The sequence below is a fragment of the Malaclemys terrapin genome, chromosome 9 (assembly GCF_027887155.1).
Source record: "Malaclemys terrapin pileata isolate rMalTer1 chromosome 9, rMalTer1.hap1, whole genome shotgun sequence".
Classification (NCBI taxonomy): Eukaryota; Metazoa; Chordata; order Testudines; family Emydidae; genus Malaclemys; species Malaclemys terrapin.
Genome location: NC_071513.1, coordinates 57,902,465 through 57,924,883, shown reverse-complemented (window position 1 = coordinate 57,924,883; position 22,419 = coordinate 57,902,465). Strand labels below are relative to the sequence as shown.

Below are 22,419 nucleotides of genomic sequence, written 5' to 3'. Positions count from 1 at the left end.
CTAAGTCACAACTGGTGCCCCTACAAATAAATAACTACCTAAGAAGGGGAACATAGCAAGGAAAAGAGTGCACACAGTTAACATAGTCTTGCTTTATATACTCTAGCTTTAATGCCAGAAGACATGACAGCACATTGTACTGTGTATTGTCACTAGCATATGGCCACAGTGGTCCCAATTCCTCTTAATGAGAATCAGCCCTTAGATGAGACGTCCATTGTTTTAATTTGCTGGTGGATCCACTCCAGGTATTGGCTGACTTTGGTGTAGACTCCAAAGTTCTCCAGTTTCCCACAACCTTCTCCCCAGCTCACCAGTCCCACTAGGAACCAAGTGTTCTTGAACTTAGTGATCATGGGGCCTCCACTGTCCCCACCACAGGCATCCTGCTTGTCTCCAATAATCCCTGCACACAGCATGTTTTCAGAGATGTCATGCCTCATGGCTTGGCCACACTCACTCTGTGGGACTATGGGGATTTTGATGTAACTCAGAACAGTAGAGTAATTCGAGGAGTCACCACTTTTGCTCCCCCAGCCAGTCACCACCATCTGCTTCCCATTCGCTGTCAGCTCCTGCTCTGCCAGTTTCTTGGTGGGAAGACAAACAGGGAGCACAAATTTGTTGAAAATCATGGGCTGAGCCAGATGCAGCATGGCTATGTCATTATCGGAGGTCTCCTTGCTGTAGTTTTCATGGCTCACTAGCTTGTCAACCACAATGGTTTTCTCCGTTTCCTCATTCCGCAGACGATGGTATTCCCCTGAAAGAGCAATGAGGAAGGAGATGAGAGATGTTACTGGGCTCCTGGACCTCCAGCCCCACCCCCTGCATCAAACCACATTAGGACTAAAATACATTGAGCGCTCAGATTTGTCCTTGTTTTCTTAAAATATGAGTTTGCTCAAGTTACCCTGCTCTATCTTAACAGGGTTATACTTAACTGGCCTCCCACTCCTTGCTCCAAAGGGCAGGGACATCATCTTTTGATTTGCCTATAAAGTATCGTGCACATATTATGGAGCACTGCATAAATATATCAACAGAATGAAGACACTGAAACTCTTCAGTGTTGCTCTAGAGTGTCCATATTATAATGGGAATTGTACAGCTGGAGAGAATTTCTCGGGGGGATCCTTTCATGGGACCCAGCATAAAAGTTGGGGGGGAACATGCCTATAACACAGCAAAAGCAATATGCTTGTACAAGTTCTTTGACGTGTGTTTAGTGGCTGATTGATTGAACTCCCTGATGTAAAGGCCATTAGGACTGACTTCCTGGACTAGTCCATCCTAGAAGCTGGATTTGTATTGTAAGAAATCCATGATCACCTAAGACTTTACAATTGTCACTGTGCTGCACACCCATTGGCCACTTGAAACTTCATCACCCCTGGGTAGTGACTTTATGGACAATTCCAGGAGGACAGTTCCATACCTAAAGGGCTACATGGAAGACAGAGTGAAGGGGCTTGTGAGAGAAGTGTACAAATTGGGGGTAGAGGTTTGCACTGCTGGCACAGAGTGGAGGCGGCTAGGGGCTACACAATGAGATACAACAGCAGATGAGCAGGGAGGGCCCAAACTCTGAAGAGCCTTAAAGGAACGGACAAGAAGATTGCGTTTGATGCAATGGAGAAAAGGGAGCCAGTGAAGGGGCTCAAAGACATGATCAGAGTGGTGGGTCAGAAAAGATGCTCATAGTGGTATTAATGCCCATGCTGGCATCTCAGATTTTGGGGCAGTGGCACCATTGATTCCCTTAGTGGGATACTTCAGACCTGTATCTTCTGTACCACACTTCACAAAAAGTATTTTCACTGACTAAGCAGCTGAGGCAGAGGCTGTATTATCCCTTTGCTGTCAGAGCAGATAGGTAGAGAATGCTCCTCCAGAGGCAGTTTTTGTTTGGTAATTCAGGGGTAAATTTGGTGGACATTTTCCCATGCTTCATATACTTCGTATATGTGCAGGGCTAGCAGTGCTGGCTATGGCAATGTACTGTACATGGCACTCCACACCGATCTGCCTGTGCCTTCAATCTGCAGCACCCTGGCTACTTCAAATCCCCCCCTCTCCTGAGCGGAGATTTCCAAGTACACCACCCTACTGGGTAGTTTTGCAAGGTGGATGCATGTCCAACTTGGTCTAGATTAAGACTCCTCTGCACATCTAGTACTCGTGGCCTATTCCAGATTTGGGCTCAGGAATCTAGAGATGCTTCCTAAGCAGCAACATTCTCATTAGCCCTGGGGCACTGAGTGCAGGCCCACTGCCCCTCCGTTGGGATGCAAGCACACAGGGGTTGGGAGTAGAAACACAATCCAAGCTCCTCCAGAATGTGGGATCCCCCATCTCAGTTCCCAGATTACAGTGTGGGAACTTTACTTCCCCTTCACTTCCAAGATACGCAAGAGTCCTCACAATGTATCAGCCCACTTAGCTCATAGTCAGGCTCTTAGCTGCTCAAATGAAATCAGATGGGTTTAACAACATATTTTTTAAATCTCAGGTAGGCCCGATGGGCTTCCTAGCCAACCCAGTTCTATATGCTCCCTCTATAATCTGGCATCCTTCTCCCGAAAGGACGAGCCTCAGGATCCTGAATTAGAATGTAATATGTTAAAAGAGGGTAACACAGGAGCTGGTCTTTTTTCCATACCAAGTTTTACTTTGAACCTCCCTTTCGTCTCAACGCAGTGTGCTGCCGTTAGAACCCAGGAGGGATGGATGAGAACACCTCCGCACTTAAACTTTCCTGAGCCATCTAGCAGCATGGTCTGAAACAAAGAAATAGAGAAGTACGGCACCACAGGATCCAGCTCAGACACGTAGTATATGATATATTCCTTCTGCATGCAGCAGTCTACACTGCACCTTCAGGTACCAGAGCACGTGACATTAGCAGAGGTCAAAGTTCCTTGCTCGGTGGACAGAAGCATCCTAACAAGATATCTACAGTCCAGGTGGAATGAAGATTTGGGTTTTGAGCATTCCATCTAAATCAGTTTTCATGTTTCTCACTGGCTGGGCTCACTGCTCAGGAGATGCTGCAGATCAGCAGTTGGAAGCATTCTGGTCCTTCTGAGTTTTGGAGATTCTTAGCTCAAGCAAGAGATGGTTTAGCCCAACAACCACTGTGTGCCTGAAGTGAGCAAAACGTCTTGGGCTGATTCTCATTTATGCTAAGAGCTCTTTATGCTGCCACAGTGGTGTAAAGGGATCTTAGTGTACATGAAACTCGGGCTGGCAGAAAAGCACTTTCTCTAATGCCCTGGTAGGGTCCATACGGTGGATCCTTCCTCTGTGAGCCCCCAGCATGCTCTGTAAAGGTCTGGTATGTTCTGTTAGACTAAATCATGCTCTGTAACTCTAACCGATGCCTGGCAAGGCTTGTTTTACATTTATAAAAACAAAGCTGTCCTAAACCAACCAAGATTTCATTCAGATGCTACCATGATAGTACTACGATAGCCAGAGTGTGCTGCAGGAGGTATTCAATACGTTCAAGACGTGGCCATCCCCAGCTTGGTGGGACACTACAGGCAGGTACATCATGATGCTGCTTGCATTGGAATGGTTAGTAAGAACAAATATAGCTTGGCAAAGAGTGCTAAGGCTAACAAAATACAACAAAAGTTACATTCGCTTCAGCTCTCCAACTTTTGATTTGGCCTTGGAAAATCTAAAATAAGGGGAAGTTTAGCTTGCAATAGTGCCATCATTTGTGACTTAAGTGTTTTACTGTGCATATGAAGCAGTTCTGGGTACAGACTGAAAGCTCCACCACGAAAGATTATTTATTCCTCACCTGCCAGGGGCTGTCTCCTTTTTTTCCCATTTTCCCTGCAATGAGTCGAATTTGGACACCTGATTTGAGCTCCATGCGATCTGCCTTCACCCTTCCGCAGGGGAACTCCACTACAAGAGATAAATCAAAAAGAGGTCAACCAGCAAAATCCAGACAATTCAACACAATTACTGTCAGCTTATTAAACAAGAAACTCTCCAACTCACTACTGTTCCAAAAAACCCTCACCCTGTCTCCTTAGTTCTGTGAGATGCTCGCAATGGCTTCTCTGCATTCCCTCATTGTTTCACTGTGGGGGAAATTCCCTGATCCTCTGGAGGAGTTTGACTATGTGAGGCGTTCCTAACACAAAGATGCATGATTGATTTATAATTCCAATAAAAGGAGGTTATTTACCTGTAACTGGAGGTTCTTCAAGATGTGTGGTCCCTATCTGTGTACCACTGAGGGTTATACACATGCGCCATGTGTCTGAAGCCAGAGATTTTGAAAGCTGTAGTATCCATTGGTCCATGCACGTGCCCTTGCTCCATCTTATGGTTTTGTCTGAGGTGATAAAGGGCGAGACGGACTGACTGGGCCCTCAGTTCCTTCTCCACTCCAAATTGAACAGATCCACAGCAGTGGGGAAGGTGGATGGGGTTGAAATACGGATAGGGACCACACATCTCGAAGAACGTCCAGTTACAGGTAAGTAACCTCCTCCTCCTCTTCAAGTGATGGCCTCTATTGTATTCCACTGAGGGTGATTAACAAGCAGTACCTAGTTAGGAGGGCAGTGGAGGAAGATGATGGAACCGTGGAATGGAGAACAGGCATGCTGAACGAGGCATCCATCACAGTCTCACACTAAGGCATAATGGGAAGAGAAGATATGTACCAAACTCCACAGGGCCCCTCCTACATATGTCTGTAAGTGGTACGTCATGAAGCGCGGCCATAGTCGATGCTTGCACTCTCGTGGAATGGGCTCATACCCCAAGGGGTGGAGACAGTCCCAAAAACTGATAACAGAGCGTAATGCATCCCAAAACCCACTTAGAGATCCTCAGAGTAGAAATCGCTTGCCTCTTAGTCCCTTCTGTTAGAGCAATACACAGTCATGGGGATGTCCTGAATGATCTTATCCTCTGCAAGTAGAAGGCCAGGGCTCTACGGATGTCGAGGGAGTGAAGGTGCTGTTCCTCCGTTGAGGTGTGAGGCTTCGGGAAGAAAGCAGGTAAGTGTATGGGATGGTTGAGATGAAAGCAGGATACAACCTTTGGCAGAAATTTGGAATGCAACCACAGGGAAACCTTGTCCTTATGGAATGTGGTAAAGGGAGAGACCGTCATGGCCCCCAGTTCGACTACCCTTCTTGCTGAAGTAATAACTACCAGAAAGGCAACCTTCATGGAAAGGAGTGACAGGGAGCAGGAAGCCATAGATTCAAAAGATGATTTCTTCAAAACCCAGAGGACAAGGTTAAAGGAGCAATGGGGTAAATGGGTGGATAAGTCTGGAGGAGGCCCTTCCAAATCCTGGTAGCCAAGGGGAGACTTGATTTTGTCTGAGGTGATAAAGACAGGGGGATGGCAGGCACCGAAAGCAGCTACATCAGGGGTGGCCAACCTGAGCCTGAGAAGGAGCCAGAGTTTACCAATGTACATTGCCAAAGAGCCACAGTAATACGTCAGCAGCCCCCCATCAGCTCCCACACCCCACTCCCAGCACCTCCCACCCACCAGTAGCCCCATCAATCAAAGCCTCCCCCTCCCTCCCTGTACCTCCCAATCAGCTGTTTCGTGGCATGCAGGAGGCTCAGGAGAGAGGAGCAAGGGCACTGCAGGCCCAGGGGAAGGGGCAGGAAGGGGTGGAATGGGGGCAGGGCCTGTGGCAGAGCCAGGGGTTGAGCAGTGAGCACCCCCTGGCACACTGGAAAGTTGGTGCCTATAGCTCTAGCCCCAGAGTCGGTGCCTATATAAGGAGCCGCATATTAACTTCTGAAGAGCCGCATGTGGCTCCATAGCCACAGGTTGGCCACCCCTGGGCTACATGCACCTTGATGGAGTTGAGAGTGAGTCCTGATGCCTTCAGGGACAGGATGTAGTCCAGAAGAAGAGGGATGCCTACATTCTCAGGTGAAAGACCCCTCTGCTGGGCCCATGAGGTGAAACGCTTCCACTTGGCTCTATAGGACCACCTCATGGACTCTTTTCTGCTACACGAGAGGATGTCTTGTATTGCAGACAAACATTCTCACTCTAGCGAAAATGCCCATCGAAAAACCAAGCTCGTAGGTGAACTGTCTGCGGATTGGGATGCCTGATCCTGCTGCCATGTTGTGCGAGGAGTCCCAGGAAAACTGGCAGTGGAACTGGGGGACGCGCTGACATGTGAAGGAGGAGAAACCAAAACTGGTGAGGCCAGAATGAGGTGATCAGAATGACCGTTGCTCTCTTCTGTTGGACCTTGTGTAGGGCATGCAGCAGGAGCAGTAGGGGAAGAAAGCATAATTGACCTGGTCCAATCAGTGGATGACTAGGGGATCATCTTGGTAAAGGGTGCCAAGGCACCCTCTGGCCCCCCAGTGCATTTGCTGTTCGTGTGGGAGGTGAAGAGGTCCCTGGTCAGAGTCCCCCAGTAGTTGAAAATGTCTATGGCCATGGTGTCATGGTGCTCCCATTCATGGTCAGCCATGAATTTCTTCCTGAGAGAGTCTGCAATTATGTTCTGAGACCTGGGAAGATATGCTGCCGACAACAGCGTCTCATGGGTACACACCCAGGGCCGGCTTTAGGCACTGCGGGGCCCGATTAGAAAGAGCTGCTGCTGAAGAGAGCAGCAGGACTTCGGCGGCAGCTCAATTGGCTGCCGGTGCCTTCGGCGGCACGGCGGCAGAGGGTCCTTAGGGATGTTGTGGGGCCCTCTTAGGGGCGCAGGGTCCAATTCAGGGGAATCGGGTGAATCGCCCTAAAGCCAGCCCTGAACACACCAATCCCAAAGATGAACAGCTTCTGCACAGACTGCTGACGACCTCGTGCCCTCTTGTTTCTTGATGTAGTAAAGTGGTGTCTGACATGGTGTTGTCTGACATGATGAGAACATGATGGGAGTGAATGGATGGGAGAAATGTGCAACATGCTCTCCGCATTGCCCTAAGTTCCAGGATGTTAATGTGCATCCTGGATTCCCGAGCATTCCAAGTCCCCTGTATCATGTGCTCACCCATGTGGGAGCCCCATCCTATGAATGGCGTGCCTATGATGATCGTCATGCTTGGGGAGAACAGGAGGAAGGGCAGACCTGACCAGGGTCCTTCCAGCATTGGAGGCAGGAAAGAACCTCGGGGAACTATCAGTAGGAAGTCCATGGTATGGTGCATGGGAGTATAGGCCTTCTGGAGCCACAGCTGCAGGCAGTGAAAGTGAAGACGAGCGAAGGCAGTAATGTACATGCAGGCCACCAAGAAGGGAAAGGTAAATCCTGGATGGAACAGAAGGACCAGAGACCACCTTGGTAATCAGTTCTTGTAGGGTCTGGAACCTTTCCTCCAGTAGGTAGGCATGTGCCAATACTGCACTGGTGCAGGCCCCAATGAATTCTATAGCCTGTGTAGGATCCAAAATCTTTTTCTATGTTTACATTCACCCACAGGGAGGAGAGGTGTGTGAGCAGTATGGCGGTCAAGGCTCGAGCCCTCCTTTGGATCACACTGCTATCAGCCAGTTTTTGAGATAAGGTAACATAACAACTGCTTGATGCTTACAGTGGGCCATCACCACAGAGAAAACTTCAGTGAAAGCCTGTGGAGCAGTGGTGAGTCCGAATGGTAGAACCCTGTATTGGAACTATTGAGGGCCTGCTGTGAATCTCAAGAAATGTTTGTGTGTAGGATGGCTATCTACATGAAAGTAAGCATCCTGCATATTGAGAGCCATAAACCACATATCTTTTTCTAGAGAAGGTATGATGGCTGCTAGGGTGACCATACGAAATTTTGGCTTGTGTATGAAGTGGTTGAGATGACGGAGATCTAAGATCGGTCTCCACCGATCACCCTTCTTCTTGGGAACTAGAAGGAATAGAACCTTGTGCCCTAATAGGTCACAGGAACAGGTTTTATCACTCCCTTTGGAGTAGGGAGTCCACTTCTAGGGTGAGGATACTGTCATAAGAGTGATCACTGAGGTGAGGCAGCGTCATGAACTCAATCGTATAACCATGTTGAATGACATCCAGGACCCACTTGTCCATTATTATCAAACTCCATGCTGTTGAGAAGAGTGCTAGATGCCCCCCAAAGGGGGTGGGCTGGGTGTAAGGCAAGAGGCAAGTTGGTTGGTGGGTCACCAGATGCACTCAGAAATATCAATTCTGCAAAGACTGAGTATGAGATGCTGAAGGCGATGATGATGAACTGAGAGGATAGAGCTGTTGGAATCTCTGTCATTTGTGAGGAGGCTCACTAGGCCGCTGATGGAAGGATTGAGAAGCTCTGAATCGTTGTGTTGGTGGTAAGTGGTAGAACTTGCGCTTGGGTGCTGGTGTGTAGATACCCAGCGACTGTAGAATGGCTCTGGAGTCCTTTAGGGAGTAGAGGGGAATCGTCAGTCTTCTCATTGAAGAGATGAGACTCATCGAAAGGGAGGTCCCTCCATGGTGTGCTGGACTTCCCTTGGGAAATCTGATGAAGTAGCCACCACGCCCTTCACATGACGATCCCCATAGCCATCGTGCATGAAGAAGTGTTTGCCACATCCACTGCAGTCTGAAATGTCATCCTCATGACCAGTTTCCCCTCCTGTAAGATAGCCTGGAGGAAGCTTGTCTGCAAAATCCACCAACTTGCCGTAGTAAGGAAATAATATTTAGCTAATAGATCCAAGTAATTTGAGATTCCAAATTGAAGGCTGGCAGAGGAAAAGACGTTGTGATCCAGAAGATCCAGTCACTTGCCCTCTTTGTCTGCCAGGGTAGAGTATGGGTGTTGTTGCCACCTGTATGATGAGGGAATTGGGTAGGAGGTGAGAGAACAGAAACTCAGACCTCTTCACGGGTACATAGTACCTCTTCTTTGCCCCCTTCAGGGTGAGTGCACAAGTGGCTGGAGTGTGCCAGACAGTCTGGGCTGGTTGCAGAATGGCCAGTTACTCTGGTCGGTACCGAGGCATGCAAGATGTCAAGCAGCTCGTGCTGTTTGTCCTATATCTCCTCCAGTGGGATGTAGAGGTGTTCAGCCATCTTGTGTAAAAGGTCCTGGAACTGGTCTTGTCTACACTTGCGAGTTACAGCGCTGTAAAGCCACCCCCAGCGCTGTAACTCACTCCCCGTCCACACTGGCAAGGCATTTGCAGTGCTGTATCTCTGTGGTTGCAGCGCTGCATGTACTCCACGTCCCTGAGAGAAATAGTGAGTATTGCGCTGCCGCACTGCAGCGCCAGTGTGGTTGCCCAATGCGCTGTGAATGGCCTCCAGAATTATTCGGCAGTATCCCACAATGCCTGTTCTAGCCACTCTGGTCATCAATCAAACTCTACTGCCCTGACCTCAGGTAACCAACCAGGTGACTCACCCTTTACATTCCCCGGGAATTTTAAAAATCCCCTTCCTGTTTGCTCAGCCCGGCGTGACGTGCTATCAGCGAATCTTTCCAGGTGACCATGCCTCCACGCACCATGCGAGCCCCAGCATGGAGCAATGGCGAGTTGCTGGACCTCATCAGTGTTTTGGGGGAGGAAGCTGTACAGTCCCAGCTGCGCTCCAGCCGTAGGAATTACGATACCTTCGGGAAGGTATCAAAGGACATGATGGAAAGGGGCCATGACCGGGACGCCCTGCAGTGCAGGATTAAAGTAAAGGAGTTGCGGAGTGCCTACCGCAAAGCCCGCAACGCAAACGGCTGCTCGGGTGCTCCCCCTGCGACCTGCCGATTCTACAAAGAGCTGGATGTGATACTTGGGTTAACCCCACCTCCACTCCGAGCACCACCATGGACACTTCAGAGCTGGTGTGCGGGGGGGGGGGGGAGGGGGAGAGAAGGAAAACGGGAGTGATGGTGGTGGGCCAGATGGAGACACCCCGGAATCCCTGGAGCCATGCAACCAGGAGCTCTTCTCAAGCCAAGAGGAAGGTAGCCAGTCACAGCGGCCGGTACTTGGTGGAGGACAAACAGAAGAGCAGGTTCCTGGTAAGCGTTTTTTTTTTCTAGAAGGAATTTTTTCGGTGCGGGCTCTTTGTGAGAGGAGGGTTAGGCATGCATGCCTAGATGCGGAATAGTGCATTGATGTGGTTTATCACATCGCGGTAATCGGCCTCGGTAATCTCCTCAAATGTCTCATCCAGAACGTGTGCAATGCGCTTGCGCAAGTTTATCGGAGAGCCACCGTGGTCCTTGTCCCAGCCAGGCTAACGTGTCCGCGCCACTGTGCCACGAGGGGCGGGGAGACCATTGCTGCACACAGGCAAGCGGCATATGGGCCAGGGTGGAAGCTGCATTGCAGTAGAAGACACTCCCTTGCTTCCCGGGTCACCCTCAGCAGCGAGATATCGTCCAGGACGAACTCCTGTGGAAAATGTTGGGACAGTGTTCAGTGTAGCTGCCCCCTGAAGCTGTTGGCTCTCCCTAAGGCACAGAAACCCAGAGGACAGTGCAGCCCTGAAACAATCAGTCCCCCTTACTCACCATTTTGAGGCTCCTGTGGGATGTGCACGCTCTGTTTTGGATGGGAAAATTAGGCAATTGTGTAGACCCTGTGTGTTCTCTACTCCTTAAATGCGGGGGAAATCATTACTCTGTCTGGTATAAACAATGCTGCCTCTGTTAAATGTTGCATTTTGCCTATACAGCAGCATCAACCTTGAGACCTCAGGAAGAGACCGTGAAAAAGCAAAGAAGATATGTTGCAAGAAGTGATGCGGCAATCTATTAAAGAGAATGAGAAAGCACAGAACTGGAGGGAGAGAGACAGCAGGATCCGCCAGGAAAACGCAGTGCACCGGCGGCAAAGCACAGAGCACTGGCAGCAAAGCACGGATTGGCTCATAAGCATCCTGGAGCACCAAGCTGACGCTATCCAGGAGCTGGTAGCCATGCAGAAAGAGGAGCAGTACCGCAAACGCAAACGCCACCCTGCCCCCCACAGCCCTTGTCCCAAAACTCTTTCCGTTGTGCCCCACTGTCACCTCCAACCCACTTTCCCCAACTTCCGTGTTCTTCATGCCACCCGCTGCCTCCAACACCAGTATCTTCACCACCCAGCCCTGAAAACCACGACCCTTACCCTCTGCACTCAACCCCCATCACCATGCAGTATAACTATCCTGAAGTGCAGCACTCACTGCACAGCACACCAGACAGGACATACGCGAATCTGTGATTGTACCATTCCCCACTCCACCCCCTTGTTTCTTTTCAATAAATAATTTTTTTTTCTTTTCAATAAATGGATTTTTTGGCTTTGAAAACATTCTTTATTATTACATAAAGTAAAAGACTCCTTAGCCCAGGAAATAAACAGGCACTGCAAGTCTGCTTGTCTGCTTAGCAAACACTGATTCCTAAAGATTGAAACTACTGCACTTCACTCCTGTGCAGGGCACCAGATATCACTGCTGGTTTTCAGCCTCAAATTGCTCCCTCAAGGCATCCCTAATCCTTGCAGCCCTGCGCTGGGCCCCTGTAATAGCCCTGCTCTCTGGCTGTGCAAATTCAGCCTCCAGGTGTTGAACCTCGGAGGTCCATGCCTGAGTGAAGCTTTCACCCTTCCCTTCACAAATATTATGGAGGCCACAGCACGCGGATATAACCGCGGGGATGCTGTTTTCGGCCAAGTCCAGCTTCCCATACAGAGATCGCCAGCGGCCCTTTAAACGGCCAAAGGCACACTCCACAGTCATTCGGCACCAGCTCAGCCTGTAGTTGAACCGTTCCTTGCTGCTGTCAAGGCTCCCTGTGTAGGGTTTCATGAGCCACGGCATTAACGGGTAAGCGGGATCTCCAAGAATCACAATGGGCATTTCAACTTCCCCTACCGTGATCTTCCGCTCTGGGAAAAAAGTCCCAGCCTGCATCTTCCTGAACAGCCAAGTGTTCCGAAAGATGCGTGCGTCATGCACCTTTCCGGGCCAGCCTGTGTTAATGTCAATGAAATGCCCACAGTGATCCACAAGCGCCTGGAGAACCATAGAGAAATACCCCTTCCGATTAATGTACTCAGATCCTAGGTGGGATGGTGCCAGAATAGGAATGTGCGTCCCATCTATCGCCCCTCCACAGTTAGGGAACCCCATTTGTGCAAAGCCATCCACTATTTCCTGCACGTTACCCAGAGTCATGGTTCTTCTGAGTAGGATGCGATTAATGGCCTTGCAAACTTGCATCAACACGATTTCAACGGTCGACTTTTCCACTCCAAACTGGTTAGCGACCGATTGGTAGCTGTCTGGAGTTGCCAGCTTCCAGACTGCAATAGCCACCCGCTTCTCCACTGGCAGGGCAGCTCTCAATCTCGTGTCCTTGCACTGCAGGGTGGGGCGAGCTCCTCACACAGTCCCATGGAAGTGGCTTTTCTCATCCGAAAGTTCTGCAGCCACTGCTCGTCATCCCAAACTTCCATGACGATGTGATCCCACCACTCGGTGCTTGTTTCCTGAGCCCAAAAGCGGCGGTCCACGGTGCTGAGCATGTCCGTGAATGCCACAAGCAATTTCGTGTCGTACGCGTTACGCAGCTCGATAGCATCGTCAGACTCCTCACTCTCACTGTCACTTTGGATCTTAAGGAATAGTTCGACAGCCAAACGTGACGTGCTGGCAAGGTAAGTCAGCATTCGCCTCAGCAGTTCGGGCTCCATTTCCCGCAGACAGATCGCGTTGCACAGAAACCATTGAAAGATGGCACCAAATGTGGACGGAAACAAAGGGATTTCTGGGATGCGAAGCGATGCCTCACGGGGTGTTGGGACAGGACCCAGAATGCCCCACACCCTCGCCCCCTTCCCACAACCCACGGCGCCAGAATGGGAAAAGGTGCTCTGTGGGATAGCTGCCCATAATGCACTGCTCCCAATAGCGCTGCAATTGCCGGAAATGTGGCCACGACAGTGCGCTGGGCAGCTGTCAGTGTGGACAGACTGCAGTGCTTTCCCTACTCAGCTGCACGAAGTCAGGTTTAACTCAGCGCTGTACATCTGCAAGTGTAGCCAAGACCTGAGTGGGAAGGTTCTGAAGGTAGGTACTGGGGCTGGGACCCCCAGTATGGCCAACAAGGCAGATTTGATGGTTGTTGTGGAGGGCCCCAAGGAGTGCTGTACCAATGGACTTCTTTGCTGGGGATAGGAAGGACACTGCCACTGAGTTGTCAGAAACATTGATACGGGAGGGGCGGACTATGCGCTTTGTCCGAGTCCTCTGATGCCGAAAAGTCAGAGCCTGGTTCGAATCGCGGAACTATAGGGAAGTGGGCGGGAACACAGACCGAAGGAGGTAAGTCCAAGGTAGGACAGCTCACCCCCTTAGGTGGCGACTGAACCTGAAGATGTGGAAACATCCCTTCCTCCAAAGCCAAGAGTTCATGAGGCTCAGGGGCCAACTCAAGCCTCCTGGGCATCAACAGTATGTGCTCCGCAGTCAGAGCTGGAGCCAGAACAGAGGACTGCTTTTGAACTGAAGGTTCCTTTGACTTTGGCAGTGCCGATCTGGAAGGGATATATGGCTTGATGGACAGGACTAGCATTCTGTGCAACTTCTTGTTATTCTTGTGAGATTTGGAATATGCCGTTTTCTGTGGCTGGAACTTGTGGATGGGGCAGTGTCCTTCCTGGGCGTGGAGGAAGATTTACTGCCATGCTTATGCACATACTTCTTTGCCTCATGACTAGGTCCCGGCATGGGGTCCATAGCACTGGTACCAACGGAACCAGACTGGGTCTCTGCGGTAGGAGGTGTGCTCCTCGACTGCTCAGGCTGATGTACAGGGGGAGTTCCCCAGTCTGGATCCGACTGTGGCCTCATGGTGACTTCCACAAAGTGCTTCTTGAGGTAGAGAGCCCGGCCTTCCCGGATACGGTTTGGGAAGGAGAGGCAGACACTGCACGTGGATGCAATGTGGGCTTCTCCCAAGCAATAAAGGCACCATTGGTGCTCGTCACTGACTGAGAACGAGCGAGGGCAGGAGGAGCAGATCTTGAACTCTGGTATCTTCGGCGTAATCCAGTACCCAGGCCTGGGTGCTGGGGAGTGTGTGTGTGTGGGGGGGAAGTGGGAGACCTTTAAAACAGCATCCCAAAATCCTGAAAACTATCATGAATCTGCTGCAAACCAACAAGAATACTAAGCATATAGAAGTATAAAAGAGTATTTTTTCTGTGTTTTAGAAAGCGCATCACAAGAGATGAGAGAACAGGAGAGGCTCTGACTCGGACCATGCAGCGGTGAGAAGGAACTGAGGGCATGGACGGTACATCCCGCCCTTTATCGCCTCCGACGAAACCACGAGGCAGAGCAAGGGTGCATGCGTGGACCAATGGACACTACTACTTTCCAAATCTCTGGCTCTGGATGCATGGTGCATGTGTATACCCCTTGGTGGAATACAATAGGGACCATCACTCGAAGAAGTGGAAAAATCCCAAGCAGAAAATCACTCTGCATGGGATAGATGCATTAGAACTATTAGAAACCATGTTGCATATGGTTCTCACATTTCAGAAAAGAAGCGTGTCCCCCATTCTCTTGTTTGAAGAACACTGTATAAAATTGGAATTTTGGGTGTCCTCCCACCCCACCCTTCCTTCTTACCAACGGCCTCGCACTTGGAATGGTCGTCCATCAGCTGATACCCTGAGGCACAGCTGCAATAGCGGCGCTGGCTCTGCTTCGGATCCTCATGACAGAAATGTTCACATCCCCCATTGTAAGTGGAGCAGTTGGTGTAGTTAGCCTCTGGGAAACAGGGGAGGGGAAAAGAGATGCAAGGTTAGAAGGTCTAGGAGTCACCTGATGGTAAGGTCTGAGCAGGACTTGATGTTCCCCTTTGAAATTGGAATAGGTGCACTGTGAGAGGGAATTGGCCAGTGCCTTGATTTGAGGGAACAGCAGTTGATGGATTTGGGATTCCAGCTTCTGCTTCTGACTTTGTGGTGTTTGAGTGGCAGATTGAAAATGGTGCTGGCCACTGGGAGTGCTGAGGGAGAGGCCAGGGGCATGATACCAAGGAGTGTGCCAGGAAGTAGTAGACTGAAGGTCTCATAATTCTCTTCCTTGCCATTGAGCACAAGTCTACTGCTTACACTGGTCAGCAGTTTGCTGGGGAAGAAAAATAGCTCTTTTAAAAGAGTTCAGCTCAGAATTCGCTCATCTCTGCATTGGATTGTGATGTTTTGTCACTATCTTGCAAACAAAATCCATCCTTTCTTGTTTTGCCAACAGCTTTAGCAGTTGTGGCAGACCCTGTTTTACAGGAATATTTTCATTGGCGAGAGACTTAGACCTCTCCCATGATTACAGATCAGCTTTATGCTATTTTAGAAAACAACAAACAATCCACTGGCAGGCCATGAACTAGAGAAAAACAGCATCAGAAGCAGACAGGTTCTGCAATGACATACGTGTTGGTTTCCCTATACAGGCAGAGGTACTTCCGCCCCTTCCCCCCAGTTTTATTTCTAATATTAAAATGGTGGATTGAAGCCAGCGTTACCATGTTGGCACAGGCGTCCCTCCCAGCCTTGGTTACAAATGCAGTTAAATCGTCCAATATTGTCCAGACAGGTCCCATTGAAACAAGGATTGGATAAACACTGATCTCCATCTGAAATACACATGCAAGGAAACCCAGATCATGAACCCTACATCTGACCTCTTCAATCCCAACCACCCCACATCAGCTCAGCAACTGGGTGTTGTGAGCTCGATATCTTGATGGTGCTTTTTTTTTGCCTGTTGTATGTGTCGCTCTAGATATTCTCCAAGGCACAAGAACAATGTGATGGGTTCTGAGTTACAGCTGTAGGGCGTGTGTGCTGGGGACAGGAAGGAGGGCCCGCAGGCACTGAATGCAGTGGGGCATGGCTTGGTTTTCTTAGAACTAGAGAGCAATGGTGGAGTTCATCCTTTGTGTGCACTAGGGAGGTCTACAGTAATCACCAGGATTAGGAATGATCCCCCATCAACTTTAACCAGCGGCTTGGCTCTAGGAGAGGATATGGAAACAGGCATAGAAGTGTTTGGAATCTGCCCCTACAGTCCATGTAGTAGCTGGGGAAACACACTGTGACATGAGAACACAGACTTTGCAAATACATAAAAGCTGGAACGAATGACGTAGAGAGAATTAATATACAGTACATGGCAGCAAGGATGCAGAGGTACCCACTGTGGGAGGGAAGGGGAGTGGAATCGGAAACTTTTCCTTACTTACCAACATACTTAGTCCAAAAGTTTAGCTGTGGAAAAATAAAAACAGGGTTAGGGCTGGAAGCAGACTGTTCAAATGAATGAACTTTAACTGTCTCTCTGCCTTGGGGCAGTGGAGTTCAGGTCTCTAGCTAATAGTTGTAGTATCCTCCCCTTTGACACAGCAGTAATAAGACTCAATTACCTGGCTGGGTGGCAGGCTAGGATGTGATGCTGCAAACACAGGTCATACCACTTCCCTCGTGCAGATCCCGCTCCTCCATTCATCACACCTCCCCTCCTGCCCCCAACCACTCGCCAGCCCAGTACACTGTACCACACCAATCCCAACCAGCCTTTTTCCCAGACCCTCTCCCCCAACAACAGCCAACCCCCCATCACAGCACACACATCTTACATACTGCTAAGAGCTCAGGGACATTGGTGCTGGCTGGTCCTGAGTGTGTGCTTGATTCTGCTGATCCAGAGGGGTTGATCCTGGTGGGTCTGGGAGGACCCAGTTACCTCAGTGATGGGTCCAGCTGTGCCCCTTACCTCCCCTCAATCTGCATCATCTTCTTTGTTGTCAGTAGGCAACCGCTGACTGGGTAAGTCCCCTGTATTTCTGGTGTACAATTACAAGCAGTGCCCAGCCAGGTAAAAAGACAGACAACAGTGAAGCCTTTTCTTCTAGGTGATTGGCTCGAATTCCACCCACTTTGGTAATGGCCGCATGTTGTTACCATACAGTCTCCCTTGTGTTATTGCCAGTAAAGCTCACCGGCATACTGAGATGTGGGCCTCACCGTGGTCGCTGCCAGGCATTCACATGGCCAGAGGCAGTCTCTTCCCCAGAGAGTTTACCATAGTAGAAAGACAATACGCTGAACCCTGGATGAGGTGAATGGTGCAGGAAAGAGGAGCACATGGAAGGAGAAAGTGATTTAAATAAAAGGGGGCTGTCAGGAGGGATTTGAAAGAGGAGAGAGGGGGATGGCGTCTGGCAGAGGCTGCCAGATGACTGTAGAAGCTGGGAATGGGCAAAGAGGAAAAGTTCAGAGGGAAGTGACAGCAAGATGTCAGTGAGGCAAGATTCCAAAGGCTTCCTAGGGGAGGAGAAGGAGCTTGAATGTGCTGTGGTAATAGTCAAGAAGCCAATGGAGGGAGTCAAGCAGGGGCAAAGTGGCTCCGAGCCTCGGGCTGGCAGGGGAGAGGAAGATAGTTTTAGGACAGGCTGGCTGTGGGAGAGCTGGGGCAGGAGGCAGACAGGAAAAGGCTACAGTGGCAAGGGGAGACCTACCAGCACACACGGGAGAGACAGGGCTGGCTTTGGTTTTTACAACCAGAACCGCGAGGAATAAATAGAGACTAAGGGCCAGATCCTCTGCTGGTGTAAATCGACACAGCTCCATTGACATCAGTGGAGTGCTGCACATTCACACAAGCAGGGGCTCTGGCCCTAAGAGAGAGAAGGGCTATTTAAGGGAAGATCTCCTTATGCTCCTGACGTGAATACATTCCCAAAATCAACATTTCACTGGTTAATTCATTTTCACATCCAGCTTTAGGGGAACGACTTACAGTTGCTTCCCTGGTTTCAAATATCTCATGGGCCTCCTCCAAGTCACACTGCTCCTCATTACATTCTCGCTCCACAGAGCCTGGCTTGAGCTCCTCCAGAAAAGAGTTTGCCCGCTTCTGGATTTTCAGGATTTGGTTTGCATCTTTGCTGCTGTAAAATACTTGAAGCCGAGAGAGGAGAACGAACATGGGGCTCAGGCATGGCACCGAATCTTAGTTTGCAGCCCCTTTCAGAGATATTCACTTATTTATTATCTCCAGCTTAAGGCACCTTCTGCCTGATTTTTAGAGGTGCCCAAGACCACAGAAGCACCTCTAAATGTCAGGCACAGAAGGTCTGAACCTGGACACCCAAAAAGCCAGAGGGACATAGAATCCGTGAAGTTTCCTGAGAACATTGGCCCTGGTTTGATACCTCTCAGAGAACACGTTCAGGTGGACAGTGGGAAGAGGACTGAGGTAGAAATATTCAAGAACAGACTGAAGGACAGGCCTGTGGTGTGTCTGGGTTTGAGACACAGAGGCTGCATTTCCATTAGAGAACTGAATCATTGGTAATGGAACGACTGGGATTGCACGGTGAAATTAGCAAGTGCTGTGGAGTCACACTAATTAGTCTGTTTTGGGTATAGTTCTGCCCCATGTCAATGCCCAGTACTGCCTTACAAGTATTGCAGGGCCTTCAGCCTATTGCACCTTTCCCACAATACGTGGCACAGCTTCCTGGGGCTGGTACCCCTCCATTTTCACCCGTTCACAGGTTTGGTTTGTTCCAGTGGATGTTTTAAGAGAGTTCACTCCTGCAGAAATTGCTGCGAATGTGCTGTGAGGCACAGGGCTGCACCCACCCATTGCAGACGCCACGCCGGAGCACTGTCCAGCTGACTCTGGTGGCCTGGAGCATATTGCAAAAAGCACAGCTTCCTTTGGCTGGAGGGTCTCCAGGAGGCAGGAGGCCTGGGGTCTATTCCTATTTGATGTTGTGTTGCAATCGGTTTGCTTGCTTGTTTGAACTAAACAATTCTTTTTTGTATTTGCCTCACAGTAAGAAGCTGACTGAATGTTGTGGTCGCTGTGCTGGTCTCAGGATATTAGAGAGACAAGGCAGGTGAGTTAATATCTTTTATTGGACCAACTTCTGATGGTGAAAGAGACACGCTTTCGAGCTACACAGAGGTCTTCTTTGGGTCCTGAAGACAACAGCATGAAGAAGAGCTCTGTGGAGCTCGAAAGCTTCTCTCCCTCACCAACCAAAGGTGCAATAACAGATATTACCTCCCCCAGCCTTGTTTCTCTAGTAAGAAGCTGAGATAGGAGTGATTTAAGCCTGGTTTCAGAGGCAGGAAATACTACCAGACCGTGAGGCCAAGCCATCCCTCCCACCTCCTCTCAGACAGTCAGGGTCACAAGGCATGTGGGACACATGGGGAGAGAGCTGGGTAATGGAGAGGCCTGGGAAGTTAAGCAGGCAGGTGGGTGGTAGGCTTGTACATCTGTGTGATAGAACAGAAAAGGGACCTTAGCACTTTCTTTTGCAGGAGTCTGAGAGATGCAGCGGAGGTAGGGGCTTGATTGCCATGGGGCCTCCCAGTAGAGTCTGAGCAGCTGGGTGGGTCTGTCTTGCATAGTACGTGGGGAAGGAGTGGGGCTGTACTTACTAACCTGCCAGGAAGTGAAGACACACTGGTCAACATGGGTATGTCTACAAAGCAGAGAAAAACCAGCGGCTGGCCTGTGCCAGCTGATTCAGACTCTTGCGGGTTGGGCTGCACGGCTGTTTCATTGCTGTTTAGACTTCCAGGCTTGGGCTGGAGCCCCCTCCCACCTCACAGGGTCCTGGAGCAATGAAAAAGCCCCGCAGCCCAAGCCATGAACCCTAATCAGTTGGCCTGGGCAAGTCATGCATATTTAGTTGCTGTGTAGACATACCCTATACTTGTATTACAGAGGCAACAGGCATGACTCCTCCATGTTCTCACATGGCTTTCCATGGGCCATACACTGGTTTCTCTACATGGGGTGTCCTCTCTGTGTGAAGTGTTAGGTTTCTGGTTGAGAAGAGTCTGAAGTAGGGGTCTGGCTGAAATCCGGCAGGGTTCCCTCACAGAAGGACGTTACCTTTATCATCAGGATGAGCCTTATCTGACCCTGTGAGAACTCCTTGCACTAGGATAGTTGTTCTGTCAGCATTACCAATCACTGGGCCGCTGCACTGTCCCTGGGGTAGCTCCACCACAGCCAGTGGTGGGGAGAGCAGCATATGCTGGACTCAGGGTTTTAACTGCCACGTCATCTCAGCCTGCTCTGGGCAGGATTAGACAGGATGGCAGCAATGCAGTGGCCTGTCTGCAACAGTGCTCTCCCCATGGATACCGCAATGGTAGCTGCACCAGGATAGCACCAAAGGAGACTAGCACAGGGAGAAACTCAGAGTGGAACTTACCTGAAGCCCCGTGTCCATGGTGCACAGAGCAGGCAGCCACCAACACACACAGAGTACAGAGCCTCCACATAGTGCAGAACGGCACACCTAGGGGATTAAAAGGAAGGAATGAAAGCGCACGCCCTGGCGGGGCCCAATGCACTCCCCAAGACGGAGGAATTTCTAGCTAAGCAGCAGGTCAGACTGTTCCCTCCTTTGTTTTCCAGGCAGCCGGAGCCCATCTGAAAGGCTGACTTGCTCCTCAGCTGGAGTGCAAACCAAAAGCAGTGGATCGTTAAAGTCCATCCTAACGGTTCCGCTAGTTCCCTTTGTTCCATCGTCAACCTCCCCACATATGTCCTCTCTCTCCTCTTCTCTCCCCAGATTCAGGACTTGCCAAACAAGCCTCCCTCTTAAATTGAACAGGGTATAATACTTTGGAAGCACTTACTGACTGACCAGTTTGAATCACAGCTCTCTACTCTTCTGCCATGAGCACTGGTAGAGGCTAGTTAATCCCTAACTTCAAATATTTACTCATCCCACGAGGGCCTTACTTTCGGTCAGTCAACAAACAGGGTACAGCTCCTGGGACAATTCCCTGCTCCAAGGAGCACGAGTAAAATGGCCCCTCTGGGGGTCTGAGCTGTTCATGTCTGGGCTTCCTGTTGCTTTATTTTTTGCCACTGACAGGTAAGATCCACTTGAAGCGGATGGTGGTAAATGCAACCATGGAAGAATTGAGAAACCTTCTTCTTGGTGAATCCTAAAGCCTGCAGATAAGGATCCACTGCCTTCTCCACACTGGGTGGGTCCTATTCCCGGTATTATTCTACATAGGGGCAAGTGTGTTAGTATTTTCCCACTTTCTTCTCGCCTGGACAGTCCCCACCCTGCAATGGGACCACCTTTTGAACTGAGGAGGCTAGCACCGACTCCTTACAGCCACATGGGGTCACTAGAGTGCCATAACATGCGCTTTTGCCATCCTGGGAGGAAGAGCTCTGAATGCATAGATTCGCGTGCCAGCACCCCACTAGGAACTCCCATTCTGTGATGAAATAACACATCATCCTCCCCACTTCACCCTCACTGATGTGATCAGGAGGGAGATCTTTTCTATAATTCCATAATAAATATATTACAAAATACACACACAATCAGAACCACAATAATACACCCTTCACCCCCGTTTTTGTTTTTTTTAAAGGTCCTCCTTTCAGGAGGACCAAAAATATTAATTTTTATTCTGATTTAGGTTGGGTAATTTGAGAGATTGATCTTCTCTCTGGAACCCTGAAAACTGCATGTAACTCTACGTGTTTGTCCCGCTGTCCTATTTTATCATTCCAATAAAATCTGTATTATAAAACAGTGAAGAGATCCTAAGTATGAAAAAAGGGAAGCGAAACGATTCCAAATGTGGTCGCACCAGTAGCCGTAATAATAAAATCCTCTGAGAACGGCCCATGTTCAGCTGTGGTTCAAAAGTGAGGAGGAAGGGGCTGATGGCTACAGTGGGGGAGGAGCTTCCAGTCCCCTGGATCACCAAAGGGAAAGCAGACTCTGCTGACTTAAGAAGGGATGGAGGAATCCCTAAGATTGGAGTGGGTGGGTCTGATCCCAAATCTCAACTCTAAACATCCTCCTGGTATTTGGGGTGATTCAGATCAGGATACAAAGGCCCTGGCCCTGCAATTGGATCCATGCAGAAGGCTCTTGCACCTGGGCAGAGCTACACTGACTTCACTGGGACTCCAGGCAGGTTTAAGGGTCCATCTGTGTAGATCTGACAGTAGAATAGGGGGCCAAAGTTTTCAGCTGAGCCCTTCTCTACCTAAAACCAGGATGCCACCTCTGAGATGCAGAAACCAGGGACATCTGAGATGAGCCTGAGCCGATAACACTGGATAGGTGGCAGTGTGTACTGACCACCCTTACAGATTGCCTGGGACAGCTACCTCCAAAAGGGGACAACCCTGGGAAAACCTGGTCAGGTGGCAAGTCTAGTCAGCATAGGACTCAAGAAAGAAGGTGCTAAGATAGCCAGGATGGTTAGTACCATTAGAGGCATTAAAGGAAGCCTACACTGTTTGGTAGTAATTTCCATTTTATGGGATACATTTAACTTCAAACAATAGCTGCACAAAACCAAGAAGAACAACACATACCCAGCAAGGGGCTGAGTTAACCCTGCTTCTGGAACCTTAATCTTTGCATTCCCTGATTT

General features: G+C 49.7%; 1 protein-coding gene across 1 annotated transcript; it reads right to left on the bottom strand.

The window, feature by feature from the left end:
* Positions 1–77: 77 nt before the first annotated feature.
* On the bottom strand, positions 78–20,700 carry LOC128843804 (vitamin K-dependent protein C-like). Its single transcript, XM_054040923.1, has 9 exons — positions 20,641–20,700; positions 20,211–20,297; positions 17,768–17,928; positions 16,212–16,236; positions 15,492–15,602; positions 14,591–14,734; positions 3,812–3,921; positions 2,663–2,780; positions 78–763 (listed from the first exon to the last, which is right to left on the bottom strand). The coding sequence occupies exons 2-9, from the start codon at positions 20,278–20,280 to the stop codon at positions 195–197; spliced, it is 1,308 nt and encodes a 435-aa protein (XP_053896898.1). The 5' UTR covers positions 20,281–20,297; positions 20,641–20,700; the 3' UTR covers positions 78–194.
* Between the last annotated feature and the right edge of the window lie 1,719 nt (positions 20,701–22,419).